General features: G+C 50.8%; 3 protein-coding genes and 1 pseudogene across 7 annotated transcripts in view; 2 read left to right on the forward strand and 2 right to left on the reverse strand.

Annotated features, from left to right (window-relative positions):
• Positions 1–7: 7 nt before the first annotated feature.
• RHOG (ras homolog family member G) lies at positions 8–11,682 on the reverse strand. Of its 2 annotated transcripts, none has more exons than XM_031680944.2 (2): positions 11,572–11,682; positions 8–1,223 (listed from the first exon to the last, which is right to left on the reverse strand). In XM_031680944.2, exon 2 carries the CDS (start codon positions 1,153–1,155, stop codon positions 580–582), a length of 576 nt encoding a protein of 191 aa, XP_031536804.1. In that variant the 5' UTR covers positions 1,156–1,223; positions 11,572–11,682; the 3' UTR covers positions 8–579. The 2 variants fall into 2 exon arrangements, with proteins under 2 accessions (XP_031536804.1, XP_072825442.1); XM_072969341.1 differs by lacking the exon at positions 11,572–11,682 and adding an exon at positions 10,921–11,075.
• A 7,223-nt stretch (positions 11,683–18,905) lies between these two features.
• On the reverse strand, positions 18,906–22,097 carry LOC102539972 (glyceraldehyde-3-phosphate dehydrogenase-like; annotated as a pseudogene). The gene has a single exon (XR_338185.4). The product of XR_338185.4 is annotated as a glyceraldehyde-3-phosphate dehydrogenase-like (transcript).
• Positions 21,514–23,284, forward strand: LOC140698872 (uncharacterized). Its single transcript, XM_072970715.1, has 2 exons — positions 21,514–21,676; positions 22,440–23,284. Exons 1-2 carry the CDS (start codon positions 21,514–21,516, stop codon positions 23,282–23,284), a joined length of 1,008 nt encoding a protein of 335 aa, XP_072826816.1.
• STIM1 (stromal interaction molecule 1) overlaps positions 22,835–24,070 on the forward strand; it is a 171,362-nt gene continuing 170,126 nt past the window's right edge. For 2 of the 3 annotated variants that reach the window (XM_015238506.3, XM_006203401.3), the window contains exon 1: positions 22,835–23,592. In XM_015238506.3, coding sequence (XP_015093992.2) covers positions 23,454–23,592 — 139 coding nt within the window. In that variant the 5' untranslated portion in view covers positions 22,835–23,453. The remainder of the gene's footprint in view (positions 23,593–24,070) is intronic. The other variant, XM_072969348.1, reaches the window with a different exon arrangement.

Raw genomic sequence — 24,070 nt, forward strand, 5'->3', positions numbered from 1 at the left:
GCAGGGCCACTGGAGACAGGAGGTTTTATTGATGCTGATGGGGGTGGGAAAGGCCCCCCAGGAGGGCTGAGTCAGTCAGCGGATGCATAAGGCCTGGGCACATAGGGGTAGGTTAGGGCACATTCATCTTAGGATTCTGTGGCTCCTTCTTTGGGGAAGGGAGAGAGCATCTTGAGGGGGGAGCAATTTGAAGAGCAGCGAGGGAGAGGTTAGGGATGGCTGAGAGCTCCTAACCTGAGAGAAGGCACCATAATAGCCAGCAACATCTGTGTGGAAAGCTGGATCAACTGGTCAGTAGGGGAAAGTGGGGAGGAGGCACTGGGTTGGCTTCTTGGGGAGGGTTCCAACCTTGGCCTGGGTGAGCTCTCGAGAATACCTGGTGTTCCCAAGCAGAGTAGGGCAGGGCCCAAAGCCTCTTTCCCTGTGGGCCTCCTTAAGGAGAGAAAGGCATTCGAGGAGCCCCCTGGCAAGGGGTGCCAGAATTAGTCCTTAAGGCACAGCTGGGGGCAGACAAGGCGCCAAGGCACAAAGGCACAACTGGTGGGGGGGCAGGGGCAGCCTCCAAGCTGAGTGCCAGGGTCACAAGAGGACGCAGGACCGCCCACGCTTGACTGGCGTAGGGTTGAGCACAGCCCGGACAGCCTCCGCAAACACTTCCTTGACGCCGTCCTGCTGCAGGGCCGAGCACTCGAGGTAGCGCACAGCGTGGATCTGCTTGGCCAGCGCCTGGCCCTGCTGCGGTGTGATGGGCGCTTGGCCCTGCTCCTTGAGGCGCCGGAGGGTGTCAGGCTGGGATCTCAGGTCCTTCTTGGTGCCCACCAGGAGGATGGGCACGTCGGGGCAGTGGTGGCACACCTCTGGATGCCACTTGTGCCGCACATTCTCATAGGAGGGCGGACTGGCAATGGAGAAGCAGATGACGAAGACATTGGTCTGAGGGTAGGAGAGTGTGCGGAGGCGGTCGTACTCCTCCTGGCCCGCTGTGTCCCACAGGTTCAGGTTCACCGTGCGCCCGTCAACTGCACTCTGGGCGCTGTAATTGTCGAACACTGTGGGGATGTACTCCTTGGGGAAGGCATTGGTTGTGTAGCAGATGAGCAGGCACGTCTTGCCCACAGCCCCATCGCCCACCACCACACACTTGATGCTCTGCATCGTGGGTGAAGCTGCTGTGGCGGAGGCAATGCCTCCTTCCCCTTCTGGACCCCTCTGGATTCAGTTACCTGTGGACAGATGAGAGGGACACTCTTGGTTAGGAAGAAAGGATGGGGCCTACAGAGGGAAACCAGCTCCAGTACTCTTAACCTGCCACCATCCTGCAGTCCCATCAAGACAGACCTCAGAGAGACAGACACACAATGAGAGAGAGGCCCTGAGACCAAGCAAAGATGCTCAGGGATAAGGAGGCTGGCACTATAATGTGTAATATATTATGTGAAGCACGTAAGTTCTGATGCCAGACTAAGATCAAAATCTGGTTTTGCTATCTCCTAGTGTACGACTCTGAGCAAATTACTTAACCTCTCTATGCCACATTTTTCTAATCTATAAAATGGGGATAAAATAATACCTACTTTATTGGGTTATTATGAGGATTACATAAGTTAACACACATAAAGCATTTAGAGCAGTGCCTAGTCATAATAGGCATTCAATAAGTATCAGCTACTTTTATTTTTTCTCCAGGAAGTATTGACACAAAAGGAGGGTGCACAAGTATAGGGATCTGCCAGATCCTCTATCAGATGTGGACCTCTCCCACCAAGTAGACTGGGGCAGGCTTCTGGCACAGGGCAGCTGTCCCAGGTCACTCTGAGATGCAGCCATGGATGGATCCTCTCCCAACTCAGGGCCTACCCTGCCTAATGCACTGTTTCAACTCCAAACCTGACATCTTGGCTACTGAGCACAAACCAAAAGGTTCAATGAGAAACCTGCGGAGTGAGGAGCACAATTCTCCAGACAGCTGCCCTATCTCAATCCAGGAGCCCTGGGGATGGGGAAGAGGTGGGAGAATGTACCCCATCAGTTTTGGAAGCGTGGGAAACCCTATCTGGCCACACATATCCAGGCTGGCAACTCAGTGCAGGAGAACACTGGAGATCAAGCCAGGGCTGGGATTTGGTCTGGAATCTGGCTGTGTAATAATGAACCAGGCAGAAGCTGTGGCTCACAGATGTCCGCACCTTCTCTCGAGGTGGTGTAAGGCAGATCCTCTAAACCCAGCCAAGAGGGTTGAACAAAAGAGTGAGAAAAAAACCTTGGTTTCCCCCTCAATCTTTTGTCCCTTTCCTGAGACCGTGGCCTGTGCCTCTGAAGAATTTGAGGGGCTTCCAGACTCTTGGGTAGAGAACACAGTGCCATTAAAGCACTATCACTAAGAACACATGCTGGAATCAGACTAGCCAGGGATTCTAGTCAACTAGTCATGTATGATCTCAGGCAACATATTTAAGTTTCCTGAGCCTCAGATGTTCTCATCTGTGAGATGGGGATAATCTTGCCTATTGGGTTAGAATTGGTCAGATCATGAAATGAGCTAACATGTAAAGAGTGTTTGGTGTGAGGTGTGGCACATAGGAAGTACCAAATGAACTGGCTGCTGTAATTATCTGTGGGGTAAGTTTGAGAGGAGTCCCCCCTCCAGCCATCATCCTGGTCCCCTCTGCAGCTCAGAGGGCCTCGGGGTGAGGAACTGCTCTTCCGAGTTCTGGAACAGAACAGAGCTTCTGGAAACCCTATGATTATTTATACTGCCGTGGCAAGGGTCTTCCTAATTGGCTACTTCCCCTCAGCCATGGGGGACTTTTTCTGGCTAGTATGTGACTTCCTTTCCCTGACTCTCTCACAACCAGGTCACTGCTCCCTGGAAGGGGGACAGCCCTGTTTTAGACACACCCAGATCTCTTAAGTATTGCCTGCTCCACCCAAGCACCATCACCACTGGCCCATTTTCCCCACTTTACTTCATACATGGCAAGACTGCACCCTGGTCTGATAATCCCTCACCCCCGCCCCCAGCCTGACCTCTCAACATTTGGTTCCAAAGCCTCAAAAATCAAATTTGGAGGAGAAAGGGGAATCCACCATTGGAAAGGGGAAAAGGAACTCTGGTGGTATGGAATCTGCATAGGACCCATGGCTTGGTCCCAGCTCCCTCCCAGGCCCCAACTTCCCTGGGGACCAGCTGGGAGGGAAAGGGGTTCATTCTATGAGGTTGCCTCTCTGGTTCATATTAAAAAATACTTCCATCTTACTTGTATAAATAAGTGTGTGTGTTCAACCTCTGGAAAGAGGATAGAGGGCCTCAGGGTATGGGTCCAATAAGACAGTAAGGACCCTCTAGGGCAGTGGAGAGAACTTTAGACTAGAAGTCAAGGGACCTAACCTAAGTCTGAGCCCCAGCTCTGCTCTCTTGCTGACTCACCGTAACCAGGCATGAGGCACTTACCCTCTCTGGACCCCAGTTTCCCAATCCATGAAAAGGAGAGAAAAAAGCCTGTGCAAGGGTACTAAGTGGATGAAATGAGATATTAAGAGCCCTGGGAGCAGCGGACAGGATGATGGGAAAAGAAAAGGCCCTCAGGAACAGGGGGTGGAGTGGGAGGGCCAAGTCAGTCAGGAAATACACAACACCTAGGTACACGGGGGCAAGTCAGGGCGCCTTCATCTTCTCAGGATTCTGTGGCTTCTTCCTTGGGGAGAAGAGAGAGCATCTTGGGGTGAGGGTGTTGGTGCCATTACTCTTGTCCACTGTATTAGCTGGGAGACCTCAGCACTTCCACACAAAGCAGGGGAGTGGGCATGGTAGTGTGACCTTGAACCCTTCCCCCTCAAGCCCAGCACGGGGCTGGCCCAGGCAGGAAGGCAAGGAGGGAACTCTGGCCGGCAGTCACAAGGCCCAAGAGACTGGAAGTACAGCTGGCTCCAGGCAGCTTTCTAGGGAGGGGTTATCAACCAGCAATCAGTAAATCAGCCCTCAAAGGAGCAGGGAGGGAGAGGGTAGCTTCCGGGCTGGCAAGGGAACAGGGACTGACACCGGAAAAGGATCATGAGTGAGGTGGTGTCCAGAAACAAGCAGGGCAGAGGCAGTGTTTTATAGGGCCAAGAGCACTGGACACCTGAATCTGACCTGCATTCACCTGCTGACTCTGCCCTTTGATTAAAAGCCCTCACATGGTACAACCCTGTATAGATCACATGGTATTATGTTATTTGATCCTTATAACAACCTAACAGTACTATTCCTATTTACAGATAAGGAAACAAATGCAGAGCAGTTAAAGAAGCCCTATGTCACACAGCCAGTTAGCATGGGAGCTAGGACACAAACCCCAGTTTTGTGATGCAAAGCCTGGTGTTTTCCTCAATGTGTCACACAGCCTCCAAGTTACCCTTTACCGGCTGACTTTATGACCTTAAGCAAGTAAGTCACTTCCCTTCCTGGAACCTCAGTTTCTTCATCTGCACAACAGGTGTGATAAAACTAGCCCTCCCTGCCTCAAAGGACAGCAGTGAGGATCCTGAGCATGGGAAGGAATGTGCTTGGGAAACTGGGCAGTGCTGTGCACACAGGAGGTGGCAAGAGCAAAGCCTTTCACACCAAGAGGCAGGAAACACTGAGCATGCAGATGTCTGAGTGGTGGTGTCAGTCCACTCCTCCCTACTCAGGTCTAGTTCAGACCCTTATTCTCTCCCAGGACAACTCTTTTCTCTGAAATCCATGGCTTGAACTGGGTGAAGTAAGTTGCCACAGCGCATTTAAGGAGGGCACATGCTAAAACGTAAGGTCTAGCCTGTATCACGTAGGAAGAAGGGACAGTCAATGCTGCAGGAGGTCAAACAAGGAGAGGGGTTGGGGAATCAACTTTGAATTATTCACTAGGTCACTTTTTTTTTTTTAAAAGAACTTTTGTTTAGAAAATAAATTGTTTGCAGATTGGTATAGTATTAGCCAAATGACAATGACTTGTTCTGGCTTTCTGTTCCCAACTTAATTCAGATCTTGCCTGTCCCTCGTCTTGGTGCTCAGAGTTCTTCATAATCTGTCAGGGGTTTTGGAGTCAGACACTCCTGGGATTAAATCCTAGTCCTGGTGCTATGAGCTAGGTAACAGTACCAACTTTATAAGGTTGTTACATGGATTAAGTGTGCTGATGTGCAATATATGTGTACAAAGCAGGTACCTTGCAATGTGAGTTTCCAACCCCCAGGGGTCTTCACTGTCTTGTGTAAACAAGCCAGGATCATTCTTGCCCCTGAACTTTTGTTCTTCTCTCTGCTGCCGTTCCCTCTCCCCTCTCAAATCTTCCTGACTCAAGGCCTGGCTTAAGTCTCATGGTCCCATGAGGCGACTGAATTCTCCTTTGAACTTCCATAGCATGGCCACCCTTTGAACCCTTCTTTGGCTCTGTGTGACTCCTTCTCCAATAGTCGTACATGAGTGCCTTAGCTTGAGGATGCCCCCTGCTCCCCAAATACTGAAGCTTGAGCTTCTTGATTCCCCCACAGAAAAGCTGAATATAGGGCTAGGCAAATGGGACTGTGCAACCACTGCCTCCTGGTCTGTTTGCTTCTGTTCCTGTTACTGCGATCTCGATAGACAGGTCAGAAGCCCGGTCTGGACTAAACCCCACAGCCAACACTGCAATGCTGAATCTTTTTAGATAGCAATGGCAGCCGAAAGCTTTGACTAGGATAGGCAAAAATCTCTTTTCCCAGTACTGGCCTGACCTGGCTTCCATGGGGAGCACAGCCCATGGGGGTTCACCGTCTGTGGTCCCTGGAGCCCAGCTTGTACCCAGTGGGGCTTGGTCTTGGGGTGTGGCCCAGGCAGGCCCAGAATGGGGGAGGGAAAGGAAGCAGCAGATTGCTTGATTGCCAGATCTCTGTGGCCGTTATAGCAGGGGAAGTGTCCCAATTGGGAGTGGGGGAGGGGAGGAACAGGCTTAAGAGAAGGGGGGTGTGGAAGCAGTGGAAACTTACAAACCTGCCTCCCTGACATGAGGGATCCCCTTTGTGCAGCCCTCCCTGAAACTCATTCTAACTGTAATCCATCACTCTGGTTATTCCGATCCTGAGCTCTGGCCACATAACCGTGATCCTCTCTACAAGGAGCCTCCACATTTTCTTCCCCAAAACACATGAAACAGCAGTATTCACTGTCCTAGTGGGAATCCAGCATTTCTTCCCCACTTCCATCCTTTGACCCCCACCCAGCAGCTCAGAAGGCTCCAACTGCCTCAAAGGATCCTCCTACATTGGTCCTCCAGAGCCAAGCCACATCCTCCAGGGAAGTTTTTGTAAGTCACCCAAGTCATAGAGGACTTATCCCACCCAAGGTCTGCTCCCTGATTCTCTCACAGGTGTATTCTATCACATATCACGTGGAAGCTGATCTGAATCTTATCTCTGGTCACAGACTGGGAGGGCCTAGGGGGCAAGGTCCTGGCTGACCTGTCTCCCTAGGCTGAGCACAGCACACAGTGGCTGTCAGTAAATAGCTGAATGAACTCAATCTGTCCTTCACGTCTTTGCACATGGGAGTTCCTCTTTCTGGAATTCTGCTTCCTCTCAACCCTTCCTGCCCCTCACCCTAGAGCCTCCAGTCCTTCAGGGCCCAGCTTTGTTCCCCAGCTACTCAGGACACCACAGCCACCCCTTCTTCTGCCCTACCTTCCCCAGCACTGTTATTACATTGTGCTGAACTAACTGGATGCCTCATGAGGAGGTCCTGCTTACTTCCAGAAGCCCAATAGAGGGCTAAGCAAAAGCTGCAGACAGGCATACATCTCCTATCCCGTCAATCCAGACTTTGATTCGGGGAACAAGGAAGCACCTCCATGCCTAGGAGACACCAGACAAGGGTAACCAGCTTCCCTCCTACCCACCCTTGCACCAGGAGTACAATTTAGGGTTAACGAACACATAGGCTAAATTGCCCTGTCCTCAAATGGAAGGGTGAGAGGGGTGGAGCAGGCATAGCCAGCCCAGTGGTGATGAGGAGAATGGGTAGGAAAAGTGGTCCTGATGGGCATAAGGATTGGGACTATCAGGACTGGTCAAGAATGAGGCCAAGGTCAGGGTCAGTGTTGGATCAGCTTCAGAAGCTCTGCCAGTCTGTTTGTTTTGAATAGAAGGCAGAAGGAGAGGTGGTACAAAGAGGCTCAAAGGGGCTGCAGCTGTGCTAGGAGGAGGAAGCTGGGAGAGACAGGAGGTCAGTGTGGGGCTGGGAACAGGCCAAGGGCTGAGTCTTGCTCTTTCTTCCCATTCTCCCATCAGCAGGGACAGAACCCGAGAGCCTAGTTCCCAGCCTTAAAAAAAAATTCACACTGGAGAATTCTCTACCTCTTGCCATTCTCCACCCTTCAGCCCTGCATAGGGTCCTGCACTGCCCCAGGTAGGATGGAGCGAGCTGACTGCCCACTAGGGGCTGGGGAGGAGGAGGAAACAAACGACAGCTGGAGCTGGGAGGGCTGTGGGAGGCTGGGACCCTTTTACTCAGTCCCTGTTCTTTCCATGTACCAGCACTTGGGGTGCTCCATAGAGGGTGAGCCCCAGGGCCAGAGTAGTTCTGGCGGCAGTTAAGGAGGCGGCCCCCTCCCCCACCAGGCAGCACAGAGGAAGGCTCAACCCTGGCTTCCTCCTCCTTTCCTCCTCCCTGCCCCAGCAGCTCAGCAGTCTGGGGGGCCCCACAAAAGGCCCGTGAAGTGGCACTTCCTTTGCCTTTGCTCATTTCACATGAGGCTGTACAGAAATGCCATTCTCCCAATCCTGCCTCCGCCACCTGAAAATACCCACAGAGAGACCCAGGGCCTCCCAGGCCCTTCAGCCCGCCCCAGACCCGAGGGGGTTTCCACAAGGGAAAAAAACACCAGGGAGGAAACTCCGGTATCTATTTTCCACTGTCAGTGGGGCAGAGCTGGAGCCAGGCACCAGGTACTCCCCCATATTGCCACCCCCTGGCAAATTCCCTGCCACTCTCTGCCTTCTTCTCTTGTGCTTTGGGGAAAGGGGGCACACCACAGTTCTTGTCCTTGGACACATAGAGACTGTTCAAGGCTGGGCCCAGAGTCAGGGCACTGCTATGAGGGGCCCTTGGGAGAAGGAGAGTCAGAGCTCTCAGTATTCTATATGCTCTTTGAGGTATTGATAGATAACTTTTTACTGCTGAAGCTGAGCCACAAGAGACGAAATTGACTAGGGTTACACAGAGGGTTGGGAGCAAATCCAGGACAAGGACCTGGGTCTCCTGACCTCCAGCCTGGGAATGGGCCTATCCCTCTGACCTCATTCAGGATGGCCCTACCATAGTTTATCCCTTTGGGAAATGGGCCAAAGGAGTGAGGTTGGTGTCTGAGCCCTTTTTGCTTCCAGGCCCTCATGCCAAGAGCATACCCGAGCATACATGATTTAGAACAGACATTACTGGACAGACAGACAGCCTGCCCCAGCTGGGGAGTGCCTTCTCTGGCTTTAGCTCCTGGGGAGATGCCCTCCCCCCATGACTTGAGGACAAAAGAGGAAGCTGGACCCTGGACAGGAAAACCGATTTGTTCTGGGGAGGCAGCCCTGGCTCTGTTTTTGGTTTCCCTTCTCACAGACTCCTACAAGTCTCACCACTAGTGGGTCTGCACTGTGTATGCAGGGAGGGGTCTTCAATCTGGGCCGGGGCACACATTTCTTCCCAGTTGCCCAGCTACCTGCATTCTAATATCTTTCCCACTGTCTCACTACAGCCACAACCTCTCAAATCTTGTTCATGACCCCTAAAAGGTCACACCAGCCACCTCATCTGCCCTAACGTCTTGCCAGAAACAACCCTCCATATCCTAGATTCTCAGCCAGGACCCGAACAATCTCGTATCAGTTCTGTTCACATCAAGACCTTGACCATATTTCTTTAGCTAAGACCTCAGCGGCAGTCCCCTATAGCAGGCACATCCCCCCTCTCCCTCCCCCTATTTCCCCACTTAGATCCCTCCCACCCCGGTCACATTTTTCTAGCAGTGACTTTCACGCAATTAGCTCAAACCTCCAGTGGGGCCAGATCTTGCTTGGGAGAAGCTCTGTCTCATCCAACCTATTTTCACCCTTAGAGCCTATGGGTTGCTCAGTTATCTAAAATAAGTACTAATTTGGCAGGCAGGGAGTCAGGACTCCCGGGTGGTTTTTTACTGAGCCCTAATGCTCGGAGAGTGCCTTGCATACATATCCTTCCCTGAGCTGGGATTTTTATGCTGGTCCCTGGGATTTCCTCCTGGGGCCAAACCCCCTATACCTCCCAGAATGAGAGCAGGAGAGACAGGAGTGCAGAGGAAGGGACAATCCATGGGACAGCGACAACTGTGAGAAGGGAAGATGACAGAATGGGGAATGGGGATAGTCCTTAAATCTGGCTGTGCCTGGGAATCCCACAAAGTAGACTTGCTCCCCTCCACTTCTCTCTTTTTTTTTTTTTCTAGTGGAGAGAAATGAATAGAGTAGACTTGAGGAGGTAGGCAAAAGCAGGATTTCTCAGCATGCATCTCAAAGGCTTGAGGAGGGAGCTCTAGAATGGGGACAACAGCATATAGAGCCAGGCTGGACTGCAGTTAGGAGAAATTCAGGAGGGAGTAGGGGCCTAGGTTAGAGGAGGAATACTGAGGATGCCTGAAGGCAAAGGGGTCAGCAGAACTCCAGAGGGCTTCCTGGTCACCACGGCCTTGAGGCAGTCGAGGGGACACGGGTATCTAGCCTGGGAAGGCCCTGGAAGGCAGCAGGAAAGAGAGGGCAGACATCTTTGTCTCACGCCCCTCTTCTTTTCCTGAATTGAAACTAAAACAGTTAAGACTTAAGTTAGACCAGCTGTAGTCTTCTCACCATAATCCTGCCTTTACTCCTCTCAATCCTTCCTCACACCTAGCTGACCCAGTCCCATTCTTCCTGGCAGGTAGTGCTGGAATCAGTAAACACTGGAGTCAGGGACCTTCAGGCTCTCCCGCAGCCTCCAGGCCTGGCCTCTTGATCAAGCACCCAAGGGTCTGGGTGATTCTGATTTCCCACGGACTCTCTCACCAGTCCTATTCCTGTGTCACTCTACTCTGATACCCTGACTGCTACAGACTGCTTCCTCCTGCCTAACCGCAACCTCACCCACTGCAGGTTCCCTTCATTCTGCTGGCTTCCCCTGCTTTGAGCCCTCTCAAGGCTGAGGGCAGTTATTTTGTCTCCAAAAGATAAAGATGTAGACACGCAGACACTTGTACGTGCATACAGAGAGGTTTTCTAGCCCTTTCATCATCTCTATCAGTGGGGGTTGCAGCCTGCCTCTCTGAACTAGGGAGGTTTGAAAAGGTTCTTAAACTCAGCAAAGATCCTGAGCCCCAAAGCTAGAGATAAGTGGCTGAAAAGGAAGGAGAAAGGAATCCAGAGGAAGGGAAGATGGAAGAATCAAGAGGGTAATATGTGTGCGGGAGCCAGAAGCTGGGCAAGGAAGGGACAGGGGAGGCCACAGGGAGAGGACAGAGATGGACAGAGGGGAAGGGTAGGCGAGAGGTCAAGGCCCAGGCATGACTGTGTGTCTTGGGGAAAAAAGACTGAAGAGGATGCGAGAAGAGGGTGATGTAGGGTTTGTGGAGGAAGACAGAATGAGAACATTTAGAATTCAGGGACTAACAATGGGGGTCGGGGGGACTAGGAGATGACTCCCAACCATTTCCCAAGGCTAGAACCTCTGCTGCCTCCCAGAAACCCGATTCTCTCCATCTCCTGCTCTCAGTGATGCCATCTTGTCAAGGACTATTAGTACCTATGAATGAGGGTCCTTCCACATCTAGTCACAGGGCAAAACCAGGTCCTTTCCTTCCTCAGTTTACCCCTCCAAAGAGCAAGGTCAGGCACTCGTCAGCTAGGCACAGCCAATGCGAGCTCAATAAATACCTGTCGCTCTGTTTCAGGGATGGAGAGGTTGGACCTCAGAAAAACAAACATACAGAGAAAAGTATTGGGGTCGGCGAGGTTCCCCCATCTTCCTCCTGAGTGCAGAGGGCCCTTGGGCTGCAGGCTGTGAGTGTAGGTCTGGACCGGCTTCGATCTTCCAGAGGACTTTCTCTGCGATCTAAGGCTTTAAAGGCCAGACACCGCCCCTCCCTCAACCTCACAAGTGTCACAACTGCCGGAGCAGAGGGAGAGCCTTCTAAAGCCCTTAGGGCCCCCTCCCCTAAACACACTTCGGAACAGCCCCCCACAACTCCTGAAGGCACCCCATCTCCCAGCTCTGAGCTCTCCCGCTCAGAGACTTTTCTCTTGGAGCAGAGGATCCTCCGACCTCAGGGATCCCTCGCGGCTCCCAGGAGCCAGTACAGCCGCCCTCGGTGCAGGAACCCACCCTCCTCGAGCCGCCGCCGGCTCGCAGTGGCCCGTCCCCGCCCCGCCCGGCCGGCCGCGCCCGCCCAACTTGGAGCGAGCCGCGCACCTCCCGCTGCGGCCTCCCGCAGCCAAACTTCCCGGGCCCGCGCCCGCGTCCGGTCCCAGGGCCGCCGGGCTCCCCACCCCTGGACCCCCAGCCCGCGGGCCCGCGCGGGACCTCACCTGGCGCCCTCCCCGCCGCGGGGGAGCTGGGGGCGGCGGCAGCGGCTCCGGGCTCGAGAAGGAAGTGAGAGCGGGAGGCCGGAGGAAGTGGGGGGGGCGGGCCGGCCGGCGGGGCGGGGCGCGGGGGCGGGCCGGGGCGGGGAGGGGCCCGACCAGGAAGTCGGCGGCCGGGCCCCCCACCCCCGGTCTCCCCCATCAGGCTGGACCCCGGCCGGGTGCTGGGCTCCCCAACCCCAACCCTCTGCCTCTGAGACTCTTAAGGTCAGGCCTCCTAAGGTCAGTCCTTCAGTTCTCCTTGCTACCCCCCATCCCAGTAGAGGTCCTAGCCTTGGCACTAGACTTTTGTCCCCCTCCTCGTATATCGCCCACACCAACCCCCGCGGGAAGATGCTGAGGACAGGCGCGCCTAGGCCTGGTGCCTTCAGTCAAGCTCAGGGATCGAGCGATGGCTCAGACTGGGGGTTGGCCAGAATGGGTCAGGCTGGGGGCAGTCCCCACCCCTGCCCCGAGTCCCGGGGGAGTACGGGGTGGTGGTGAATCAGCAGTAGGAAGGCCTCAGACCCCTGGGGAGGGTGCGGAGACCGGGGGAAGGGGAGCTGGCGTCAGCACCCGGGGAAAGACAAGATCAGCAGAGGAGCAGGCGGAGCCGCGGGCCCCAAAAACAGGATGTCGTGTAGTCGTTCCGCACCCGGCGGCTCCGCGCGCCCAGGCTCTGAGGAGGGCGCAGGGCGGAGCGAAGACATGGGGCTCCCCTCGCCCCCTCTTCTCGCTGGGGCGCGCAACTGCTTGGGACTGAAGGGCCGCACCCAGTCCCGAATCCTGCCTGGGCCCTGGGGCCAGGAGGATGGGCAGACTCATGGGCGCCCTCTGGTGCTTCTGCTCCCCGGCCTCGCGCGTGGAGCTCTGACTTGAGAAAGGGTATCTTTCGTTCAGCACAAACTTTTTGAGCGCCTACCACGTGCACAAATGCGTGCTAGATGCTATGGAGGAAAACAGAGGTGTGTACGAAAGGCTCCTTGTCTCCAAGAGGCCTTCCAGATAAAGAGGAAGAACAACCCGAGAATAAACAGTTTAACCTTTCTGAGCCTCAATTCTGTCTTTGGCAAAATAGAATAACCCTCTCCATCCTGTCGTTTTGAAGATGAGAATGTATGTAAAAGGCCTGCTGTCAATGCCTGGCTCAAAATAAACACTCAGCAAATGCTTCTTTTCTTCTTCTTTTAAAAACTCATACTACTATGCCAGTGAATTCCCTAAACACAACGTGCCTACCCACATCTTTGAGTCTTTGCACATTCTATTCCCTTTGCCTGACTTCTTTCCTTCAGTATTGACTGCCAGGAGAAATCCACTCAGTATGTCCCAATCTGGCCCTAATGAACCACTCCCCACCTGACTGCCTCCAACAACACACGTGCTGGAACACGCACACACACACACACCCCCCTACCTCTGCCATGCAGTTGATAGTCTCTTCCAGTGCTGTCCAATAGAAATACAATGAGCCACAAATTTAACTTAAAATTTTCCAGTGATGACATTTTTTAAAAAGTAAAAAGGAACAGGTAAAGTTCATTTTAATAATATATTTTACTTAGCCCAACATATCCAACATACTATCGTTCAACATACAACTAATATAAAAATTATTGAATAGGATGTTTTACATTCTTTTTTGTCACTGAATCTTTGAAATATAGTGTACTTTTTACATTTAGAGTACATATGAATTTTGGATAGACACATTTCAAGTGCTCAGTGGTACCTGAGCTAGTGGGTATGGTATGGAATGCAGATGTTAAAGCCTCTATCAGATTCAGGCAGGTAAAAGACTGAGTAGATGAATTCATGAATTCATTCTCCATGATACTTCTTTGCAAGATTCCCTGATCCTCCAAGCAGAGTTTGGATCTCTCTCCTCCCTCCCCATAGCACTTGGAAGGAAAGGAAACCAGGAAAGGCAGGAGGAAAATCTGATTCCCCTCCATAATCTAATGGAAACACAAGGCTAATGCTTAGCATTTGATATTGAAGAAAGGATTGTGAGGTTCCATTAAAGACAGAGTTCAGTAGAGGATATACTAAAATGGCTTCTATGAAGCCATTAAAAATTGTGCCCCAGAATCAAGATTTTTGAACTGTGTTCCTAGAGTTCCCTTCCCAGGACCTGAGAGCAGGAAAATAATGGGGCTCTGGCTTCCCTTCCCTTCAACCAGAGTTAGTTTGCTTTGGTCTGATTTAAATACTAGTGTTATCAAGGGTTCTTTTTTGTTGTTCTTTTTTAAGCTTTCTGCAAAAATATGTAAAAATCAATTTTGGAAGGATAGTGGTAAAAGTAGGTACAGTAGACCAAAAGGCTGTATTGGCAGCCTAGGGTCAGACTGCATTTCCTGAACCCTTGGTCTTGGGCATGCCTGGCCCTGGTTAAGCTTGCTTAGTTGAGAGAACCTGATCTGGTCTTGAGGATGTCATAGTCTGATGGGATATGGGACTACTACATTTGAAGCTACTGGAGGAGGAGGAAAGGGACCTGGGCTGGGCTTCAGAAGACCTGAAGTCTAGTCTTGGCTCAGCCAGACTGGCTAAAGAGACTTTACACCAGGCCTCTCCCTTCTCTGGGTCTCAGACTCCTCCACTGGAAAACAAGGGGTTGAACCAGATGATACCTTTGAGTTCTGACCTATGATATACTCTTCAGAATAATAATTAAGTAATTAAGTTCTATGAATGTAGCATATTGCTCATAGTTCTTTAATACCATTAGGTCATCTTGCTTTGTGCTCCAGTTAATTGTATCTGTACCTAATGTCTGTCTACTCCACTAAGTGTAAGCCCTTTAAGGCTGTGTCTGATTCATCTTTGTCCACCCACTGGGCCTGGCACAGGCAGGCAAGAGCACACATTTGCTTTCAATATATGTCTGTGAAATCAAATTGCCTTAATAGAGCACTAATATGTGTAGAACTATCAGAAGCCAGGTGACTTGGAGCCACTTTTATGGCACAGATATAGGAAAGGCTAATAAGGCCAGAGGAGAGGGAGATAGGTTAGGCTGGTGGGGCTATCTGCAAAGGCTTCTTGGAGGAGGCAAATGCTGAGCTGAAGAGGGTCAGAAGAGGGCCTGACCCCAGGTGGGCTATTTCTTCTTCCTATTCTCTCACTTGCTTTCCCTGAATAGGTTAGTTCTTGGTAGGTAGGGTACATTTGTGCTCACAAGCACCTGAGAGACAAGGACACTGGGATATTTAGAAGTGAGACAACATGTGAAAGCACTTGGTGAGGGTAGAACAGAAAGATCACAGACAGGTTCTGGAACCAGACAGTCCAGGATTCACATCCTGGTTGTACTACTTACATTGTGGCCTTTGACAAGTCACATGACCTTTGTTATTCGTTCCTTGAACATATGCTAATTGAAAACCTCTGGGCCAGGTATTGTGTCACACGCCAATGATGTAGTGGTAAAATCATAGACAAGCCCCTATCCTGATGTAACTAGAAGGGAGCTAGTGCTTAAACAGGTAATCATACAAAAGTACAGTATAGGAGCATGTAACAGAGCCATTTAGTTTCTTTTTAAAATCGGAGTAACAATACAGTGCACTTTGTGGGATTATGAAGATTAAATGAGATAAGCAAGCGGAGTGTCTAGCCGATTGCCAAGAGTACAACAAATAAACATTACTTAATTTCTCCATATGCCTAAGTTGTTTTCAAGTTTTCCCTCTGACAGTTTTCTTCTTTCTCAAGGTCAAAATGCTAAAGCTGACTCAGTTCCCCTAAAAGAGCAGAATGGAAATAGAGAACAAGAGAAAGGCCCTGAATTATCTCACCCCTGCCCTGGTTGGTGTTTTCCAAATGGGTCTTTCCAGCCTAGTTGTCACTGAGCTCCAGCTCCTATAGCTCATTAGTGGCCCTTAGGGTCTTCTGCTTAGTCCCAGTCCCAGGCTCTTCAGGCTGACCCTAAATCTGAGTTCTTCTTTGTCTCTGATGGGACTCAGCCTTTTGGGTCTCCTCTTGATTCCCTTGTCTTCTCTCTTTCACCCTTCCTGAGTAGAAGTAGGAGTCTCACCCTTATTACTCCCCTTATTTTGCTACCCACAAAGACAAGTCCAGTGTCTCATTTCATGACACGGGAAGGCCATGGGCAATACAGAGATAGCAGAAAGAATGAAAAGGGGAAGTGACAAATGAAACAAAGTTCTAGAGTCGCATCCTCGGATCCATTGTTTCTGATTCCCCCTGAGGAAATAACTGGATGGGGGGAGGGGGGACCAAGCACATGTCCAATACTTCAGGAGGGTCCCTCCTCCCAGACAGGCAGAACAATAGTTGTCCTGTTTGCCTCTAGGATGCCTTTGTTTCTTTGATGTTCTCCAAACTGGGTGGTACCCAGGTCATCTGGCATAGTCCCCTCTGGGAAATTCCTCCTTCCTCAGCCCCAGTGCATTCCAGGAGCAGCTCAGCTCGCCCAGAGTCACACAGCAGTGCCAAGGTGTGAATCTAGGCAGTCTAATTCCAGAACCCCCACTGGCCCTACATCCGTGTGCACATCCTCTCTGCTTTGGGTAGTTACTGGTCCCTCCTCTGAGTTCCCTCATCTTCCCCTGTAGCAATTCCTCTCAAGACATTATCAACAGGTACTAATTACTCTTCATCTATATATTTCCCCTAAAAACTGAGCTCTTTGAGGATAGGAACTGGATTGTTACAAACAGGAGTTCAGTATTGAGTTGAATGAGTGAGTAAACATTGGCAGTAAGAGTCTAGAACTGATTCTGGAAGGCGAGATGACTCTCTTTGTGAAATTAGCCTGGGAAGAGTTGTTAGAAGCCAAGATTTCTCTCATTCCCTCCACAGCCAGACTCTGGGCAGCTTCTTAGGGATAGCTGTACTTGCCATTTTTGGACACCAGGGAGCACCACTGATAACATAGCCTAAACTCACAGATTCCTAAATTTTTCTGAACAGATTTCAGAGTCTAGTACACTTCTATTGAAGATTCTTTCACTTTCCAAATGAAGGCTATTGGTAATAAGAAACCGTGTGGTGTAGAGGAAGGACAGCTAGACTGCTGTACAGAACACACATCATTCATTCATTCACTTTTACTGAGGACCAGCTCTGTATTGGGTAAAGTCCTAGCCTGGGAGAATACAAATATGAATAAAATGAAATCCTTGATGAGCTCAGAGGCTAATGGGGAACACAATCATAATCCAGTTATGTAAGTATTCTAAGGTATAGCAGAAGACTGGAGAGACAGAGCAAGTCAGAGAAGGTGCCAAAGAAAGGAAGAGGGGTACTTTTGAGCTGGATCTGTTTTTTTTTTGTTGTTGTTGTTGTTTTTGGCTAATTGTAACTTTTCATTCATGCTATTCTGTCATCACTGGTCAAGGCATGGCCGATTTATTTCCCTTGAACTGAGACTTGGAGGATAGGGAGGAAATCCCAAAGGAGATGTGGTTAACACTTCATCTCCTCAGGCTCAGTTACCTCATCTGTAAAATGAGAATAGTCTCTGACTTATCTAGCAGAGCTCTTGCGAGGGACAGATGAGATAACAGATGTGAAAGCTCTTGCAAACAGTGGAATAGAGGCATAAGAATTGTTAATCCAGTTTGATTTAACCAACATCTGCAGAATATCTATTAGGAGTAAGGCCCTAAAAGGGAGATACTCCTGGCACATGGTAAAGGCTTGGTGTATAGGTTTGAAAAAGACACAGAGATTAAAAAAAAAACACAAAAAAAAGCCCAAACAAACAGCAAGCTCTCTATTTCCTCCTGAGACTTGCAATGTGGTGAGGGTTCTTACAGAAGCTGCATTTACATGAGGACCCAACCTAGGGTCTTTTGAGTTGAGAGTCACAACTTCTTATCCAGGAAGATCCATGAGGTCTCAGGATTTCCCCCTTTTGTAGAATATTAAAGCTGAACTGGATCAATATTATGGTACCTACCTAGCCTACAGTTGGGGAAACTGAGATCCAGATGAGAACTGGCTTTTCTGATGTCACATCATGATGTTGGAGGCAGAGAAGTGACCAGGATGTTTCTCCTATTGTTTGTGCTATGACTTCGGCTCCCAGACACCACTTATTTTTATTTTTAATTGTGGTGAAATACACATAATATAAAATTTACATTTTTAAAACTATTAGGTACATTTACATTGTTTTGCAACCAATCTCCAGAACTCTTCATTTTGCAAAATGGAAACTATATCCATTATACAACAACCCTCTATCCTTCCCTTCCCTTAGCTCTTGGTGACCACAAATTTCACTACACTAGGCACCTTATATAAGTGGAATCATACAGTATTTGTCCTTTTTTGATTGGCTTATTTCACTTAGCATAATGTCCTTAAGTTTCGTTCATGTTCTAGCATGTAGAATTTCCTTCCTTTTTAAGGCTGAATAATATTCCATTAGCATATATATGTATGCATATATCTATATACCTATATTACATTTTGTTTATCCACTCATCCATCCGTGGATACTTGGGTTGCTCCCATCTTTTGGCTATTGTGAATAGTGCTGTTTTGAACATGGGTATACAAATATCTCTTTGAGGCCTTGCTTTCAATTTTTGGGGGCATATGCCTAGAAGTGGAATTGTTGCAGCATATGGTAATTCTATTTTTACCTGTCAGACACAATTTTAATCTCACAGGAAATGCAGGAGGCTCAGAGAAGTTCAAGGTCTTGGTGTGAATTAGTAACAGATCTGTGCTTCCTGCCTCCAAGACTCAGGCTCTTTGTACCAAGTGGGTTTTGCACTCATAGCTCCAAAGAAATCACATGGTGGCTAAGGGAAATGATGCACTTGAGTTTCAAGGTGGTTGTATTAAGCATGATTTACTTTCCTTTTTCCTTTTAGACAAATGAGTGTAAGGCAGGTGGGTTGGCTTAGATAGAAAAGGTAAACTAGTCATCTGAGTGATCAGTTTTGGCTGCAGATGTGCTTTATGTGGCCTATATAGTAATTATACCTCTAAAAAAGTGCTAGTACTAAAAATTAGTGCTATTTAAAAGTCCAGATTTCCATCTTCTCCTAAACATGATCCAGCAATACTGAGTCCAACTTCCTGCCTGATCACCAGTGTGCCACAGTCCTCACCACTCCTGATTACTCCCACTTATTTCTCTCAATAATATGAGCTATTTTCCCACTCTGCCATTTGAGTTTAAGACTCCTAGCTCAGAATATATGTCTAGTAGAACCTAGGTCAGGAGCTCAACTTCTGTTAGGGCCAATTTCTCAGCATACAATTATTTATTTATTTATTTATTTATTTATTTATTTATTTATTTATTGGGTAGAGTGTACTTTACTGATGGTACGTGACAAGACAGGGCTCCCCAAGCCCCTCCCCTTTTTCAGGGGGTCTGGGGTGGAAACTGTGTGGAGGTCAGATTCTCAGTGTGTTGGGGGATCGAGTTGGGGCCAGGACTCCCCAGCAGCTGAGGGCCTCTCTCTTCCTCTTGTGCTCTTGCTGGGGCTGGTGGTCCAGGGGCTCTTACTCCTTGGAGGCCATGTGGACCATGAGGTCCACTACCCTGTTGCTGTAGCCAAATTCGTTGTCGTACCAGGAAATGAGCTTGACAAAGTGGTTGTTGAGGACAATGCCAGCCCCAGCATGGAAAGTGGAAGAGTGTCACTACTGAAGTCGCAGAAGACAACCTGGTCCTCAGTGTAGCCCAGGATGCCCTTGAGGGGGCCCTCCGATGCCTGCTTCACTGCCTTCTTGATGTCGTCATATTTGGCAGGTTTCTCCAGGTGGCAGGTCAGATCCACAACAGACACATTGGGGGTGGGGACACAGAAGGCCATGCCAGTGAGCTTCCCATTCAGCTCTGGGATGACCTTGCCCACAGCCTTGGTGGCACCAGTAGAAGCAGGGATGATGTTCTGGGCAGTGCCTCGGCCATCACGCTACAGCTTCCCAGAGGGGCCGTCCACAGTCTTCTGGGTGGCAGTGATGGCATGGACTGGGGTCATAAGTCCCTCCACGATGCCCATCACAAACATGGGGGCATTAGCAGAAGGGGCAGAGATGATGATCCTCTTGGCTCCACCCTTCAAGTGAGCCCCAGCCTTCTCCATGGTAGTGAAGACACCAGTGGAATTCATAACGTACTCAGCACCAGTGTCACATTTGATGTTGGCGGGATCTCGCTCCTGGAAGATGGTAATGGACTTTCCATTGATGACAAGCTTCCCATTCTCAGCCTTGACGGTGCCATGGAACTTGCCATGGGTGGAATCATACTGGAACATGTAGACCATGTAGTTGAGGTCAATGAAGGGGTTGTTGATGGCAACAATGTCCACTTTGCCAGAGTGAAAAGCAGCCCTGGTGACGAGGCACCAGATACGGCCAAATCCGTTCACTCCAACCTTCACCATTGTGTCTCAGAGATGCAGCTGGCACTCACAAGAGATGCAGCTGTCTGTCGAATGGGGAGGAGCAGAGAGCCCCAGCATACAATTATTACCCAACAAATATTTGAGTGATCAAATGAATTAACTAATGTCAAGCAGCTTTTTTACCAAGCACTTAGTATGTACAAAGCCTATGGCTGGATGGTTGTTTCCCAGAGATGAATAAGGCATGGCCCCTGATCTCTGAAAACTCACAGTCCTATGGGGTGGGGGAAGGCAGATATATGTATGGTCCAATTCTGGACCAGAGGTGGCAGGCAGAATAGGAGTTTCTGAGGAGATCTTTTTTTTTTTTAACATTTTTTGTTGATTTATAATCATTTTACAATGTTGCGTCAAATTCCAGTGTTCAGCACAATTTTTCAGTCATTCATGGACATATGCACACTCATTGTCACATTTTTTTCTCTGTGAGTTATCATAACATTTTGTGTATATTTCCCTGTGCTATACAGTGTAATCTTGTTTATCTATTCTACAATTTTGAAATCCCAGTCTATCCCTTCCCACCCTCCACCCCCCTGGTAACCACAAGTCTGTATTCTCTGTCTGTGAGTCTATTTCTGTCCTGTATTTATGCTTTGTTTTTGTTTGCGTGTTTGTTTTTTAGATTCCACATATGAGCGATCTCATATGGTATTTTTCTTTCTCTTTCTGGCTTACTTCACTTAGAATGACATTCTCCAGGAGCATCCATGTTGCTGCAAATGGCATTATGTTGTCAGTTTTTATGGCTGAGTAGTATTCCATCATATAAATATACCACATCTTCTTTATCCAGTCACCTGTTGATGGACATTTAGGCTGTTTCCATGTCTTGGCTATTGTAAATAGTGCTGCTATGAACATTGGGGTGCAGGTGTCATCCTGAAGTAGGGTTCCTTCTGGATACAAGCCCAGGAGTGGGATTCCTGGGTCATATGGTAAGTCTATTCCTAGTCTTTTGAGGAATCTCCACACTGTTTTCCATAGTGGCTGCACCAAACTGCATTCCCACCAGCAGTGTAGGAGGGTTCCCCTTTCTCCACAGCCTCTCCAGCATTTGTCATTTTTGGATTTTTGAATGACGGCCATTCTTACTGGTGTGAGGTGATACCTCATTGTAGTTTTGATTTGCATTTCTCTGATAATTAGTGATATTGAGCATTTTTTCATGTGCTTTTTGATCATTTGTATGTCTTCCTTGGAGAATTGCTTGTTTAGGTCTTCTGCCCATTTTTGGATTGGGTTGTTTATTTTTTTCTTATTGAGTTGTATGAGCTGCTTATATATTCTGGAGATCTCTGAGGAGATCTTGAACTGTATCTGGAAGAATGAGAGGCCAGCTACATGAGGAGTTGATGGGAGGAGGGGTGGGGAGAGGAGACTGTTTCAGGTAGAAGCAATGGCAGATACAAGGGAGGAGAGGTGGCTGTAGTTTCATGTGCTTGAGGAACTTAAAGAAGACCAGTGTGACTTGGGTTTAATGAGAGTGGGGAGAGTGGTAGTAATGACGTCAGATGTGTATTTTTATATCAACAGCATAACCCTTAAGCCAGGCAGCTGTTGGGCAAATCCGTTTCCTGTTCTTCAGAAGGCTTGTTCAGAACAGGTAGCTGGCTTAGCACAGTCGGAGGAGGGACCATTCCCCTGCCTCCGGTGCCAAGGACAGGGTAGGGCACAGAGCTGGTTTCAGTAAAGATTTGCTGACAGTTTGCTTGAGAAGAGAACAGGAAGTGCAGGCTCTGTTGAAGGAGGCGCAGGTGCGGCTCAGTCTGCATGGGGGCACTCATTCTCAAGTCGCTAACACCCCCAAGCCACACAGAGAGCTGGGAGAGTGAGATGTAGGGAGGAACCAGCCACAGGCCCTACCCACAGAAACCTCAGAAGGGAGGGGATCTGAGGGGCCGGTTGGAAAACGGACTTTGAGAGTTAAGGGAGGGCGTCCAACTTCGCTTGGGGAGAGGGAGGTCAGGAAGGCAGATAGGGCCCTTTAGCCTAGACTTAAGGGATGTATAGGGCAATTTGACCTATAGTGGTTTGGACGTTTCATTTTGTTATCTGGCATCACTTCCTCTGTGAACACTAGCAGGCCCTAGTGGGCCTCCCCCGGGGCGGGTCCTAGCTTCACTCCCCAACCCTCTGTAAAGGGGCAGGGCCTCCCAAGGCGCTCCGGTGCTGTCTGCAGCACCCAAATTTGTCCGCCAGGGGCCGCTGCACATGGGTGACGAAGCGCGCGGGTTCCTAAGCTGCAGAGAGGCGGAAGCCGATTGGCTGCGAGGCGCGGCGGGAGGGCGGAGCCTGGGATGGTGGCCCTAAGTGGGGGGCAGGGAACGCGCCCCCGGCCGAGACAGGCCGGGCCGTTATCGCCTCAGACAGCCCCGGGAAGCAATCGTGGTGCCGACGGCCTCTGTCCAGCCCGGTTCTAGAGCTGAGGCGAGTGGAGCAGCACCAAAGCCCGGAGATCAGGGCAGGGCAGCAACTGTCACCATCGCGGCTACCGCCGCAGGCCTGGGTTACCTGAGCAACTGCGTGTCAAGGGCCCGCCCTCGGGTTCGCGGGCGGTTAGCGCGGGAGAGACTCTCGTGGGGGAAGGGGAGGCCGGGACCCGACCTTTGGCCGGGAAGAGGGGTCCTGGCGGTCTAGCGTGGGCTAGCGGCCGGGAGAGCCCGCCAAGGTTTGGGGGCGCCGGGCGGCTGCCTCCAACAGGTTATTCCGGGATAAGCCCGGCGCTGGGGCGGGCCCGGGCTTCGCCGGGGGCCGGGCGGCGCGGGGCGGGCCTGCGGGAGAGCACGCCCCCGCCCGCCCCGGGCCCGCCCCGCGCCGCCCGGGAGCCTCTGTCCCGGGCCTGGCCCGTGCGCGTCCGCCTGCTGAACCTGGGCACTGCCGGCCGCCTGGGCACGGGACTGGGCAGGGGCGCTGACCTCGGCCTAGGAGGCCTGGGATCCCCGAGCCGCCCGCACCCGCAGGGGCCTAGGAGTCGCACGCCCTCCGCAAACCTGTGCAGCTCGCCGATCCTCGGCGGGGCAAGGCCAGGTGCCCCCCTCTTCCCCTCTCTTCAGTCCCTCCCCGACTCCCGTGCCCGCGGGAGGTCCCGCCCGCTCACCCCCTCCCTCAGGGGTGTAGCCGGCTGCGGAGCTGACGGCTCCGCGGCCACCCTGTCCAAACTCTCCGGAAGCGGCCCGAGCCGACAGGGTGCTCAGGTCGTCGCAGCTCCGGCTGACCCAGTGTTGGACCGGAGGCGCCGGCCCTCCTCCCGCACCCAAACTTGGAACACTTGACCTTTGGCTCTCGGAGGAGACAGCCTCGCGGGTGGCTGGACAGCTGCGGCACCTCGAGGGCATCTTGCCTGGGGTTCCAGTACCGTCGGCTGCGCTCCCGGGCTCCCGGCTTTGCCTCTGGGATCCCGAGGTGTCCACTTCAGGCACATGCTGACTGAGACCTGGAGTCATGGATGTGTGCGCCCGTTTTGCCCTGTGGCTCCTCTGGGGTCTCCTCCTGCATCACGGCCAGAGCTTCAGCCAAAGCCACAGCGAGAAGGCGACAGGAGCCGGCTCGGGGGCCAGTTCTGAGGAGTCCACTGAAGCAGGTAAGGCCTTGCCACCGGGCAAGAACTGAGTTGCCCAAGTGGGCAAGTTGAACCCTAGGTTTCTACATGTGTGATTAATGGAGGACTCACATGGCACTGCCTGTTCCTAGTAGTCCAAGGAGTTCTTTCTCTTCTGGAGCCGTGGCTAGTATCTCTGTCTTTCTTGAACAACTTTCCTCATCCCTCCTTAGGATGTCTTTTGTAGGCAGTGAAAAGAGGTCTGCCTTTGGGGCATCTTGGCCTTTCAGGTCAGCAAGCCAAGACCCCTTCCCAAGACTACTTATCTGGAAGAATGGCCTGGGCAGATGATAAGTCTTTTGCTATTGGCCAGTTTCAGCACTTGGCAGCACAGAGGGAGGTTAAGGCTACTTGGATCCGGCAGGGAAAGTAAGGGCTGGGCCAACTCTGTTGCTCTATAACTTAGTGTTGAGGTGTGCCTTTCTATTCCAGTAAGCGTGGGAACCCTATTCCCTCCCTT

Source organism: Vicugna pacos, chromosome 10 (assembly GCF_048564905.1).
Source record: "Vicugna pacos chromosome 10, VicPac4, whole genome shotgun sequence".
In the NCBI taxonomy this organism is placed as follows: Eukaryota; Metazoa; Chordata; class Mammalia; order Artiodactyla; family Camelidae; genus Vicugna; species Vicugna pacos.

Excerpts from the sequence above, each read along its gene's own strand:
- RHOG (XM_031680944.2), bottom strand. The coding sequence starts at position 1,155 with ATGCAGAGCATCAAGTGTGTGGTGGTGGGCGATGGGGCTGTGGGCAAG.
- LOC140698872 (XM_072970715.1), top strand. The coding sequence starts at position 21,514 with ATGACGTCAGATGTGTATTTTTATATCAACAGCATAACCCTTAAGCCA. Across the intron at positions 21,677-22,439 it reads CCTCCGGTGCCAAGGACAGG|GCGAGTGGAGCAGCACCAAA; the intron begins GTAGGGCACAGA and ends TCTAGAGCTGAG.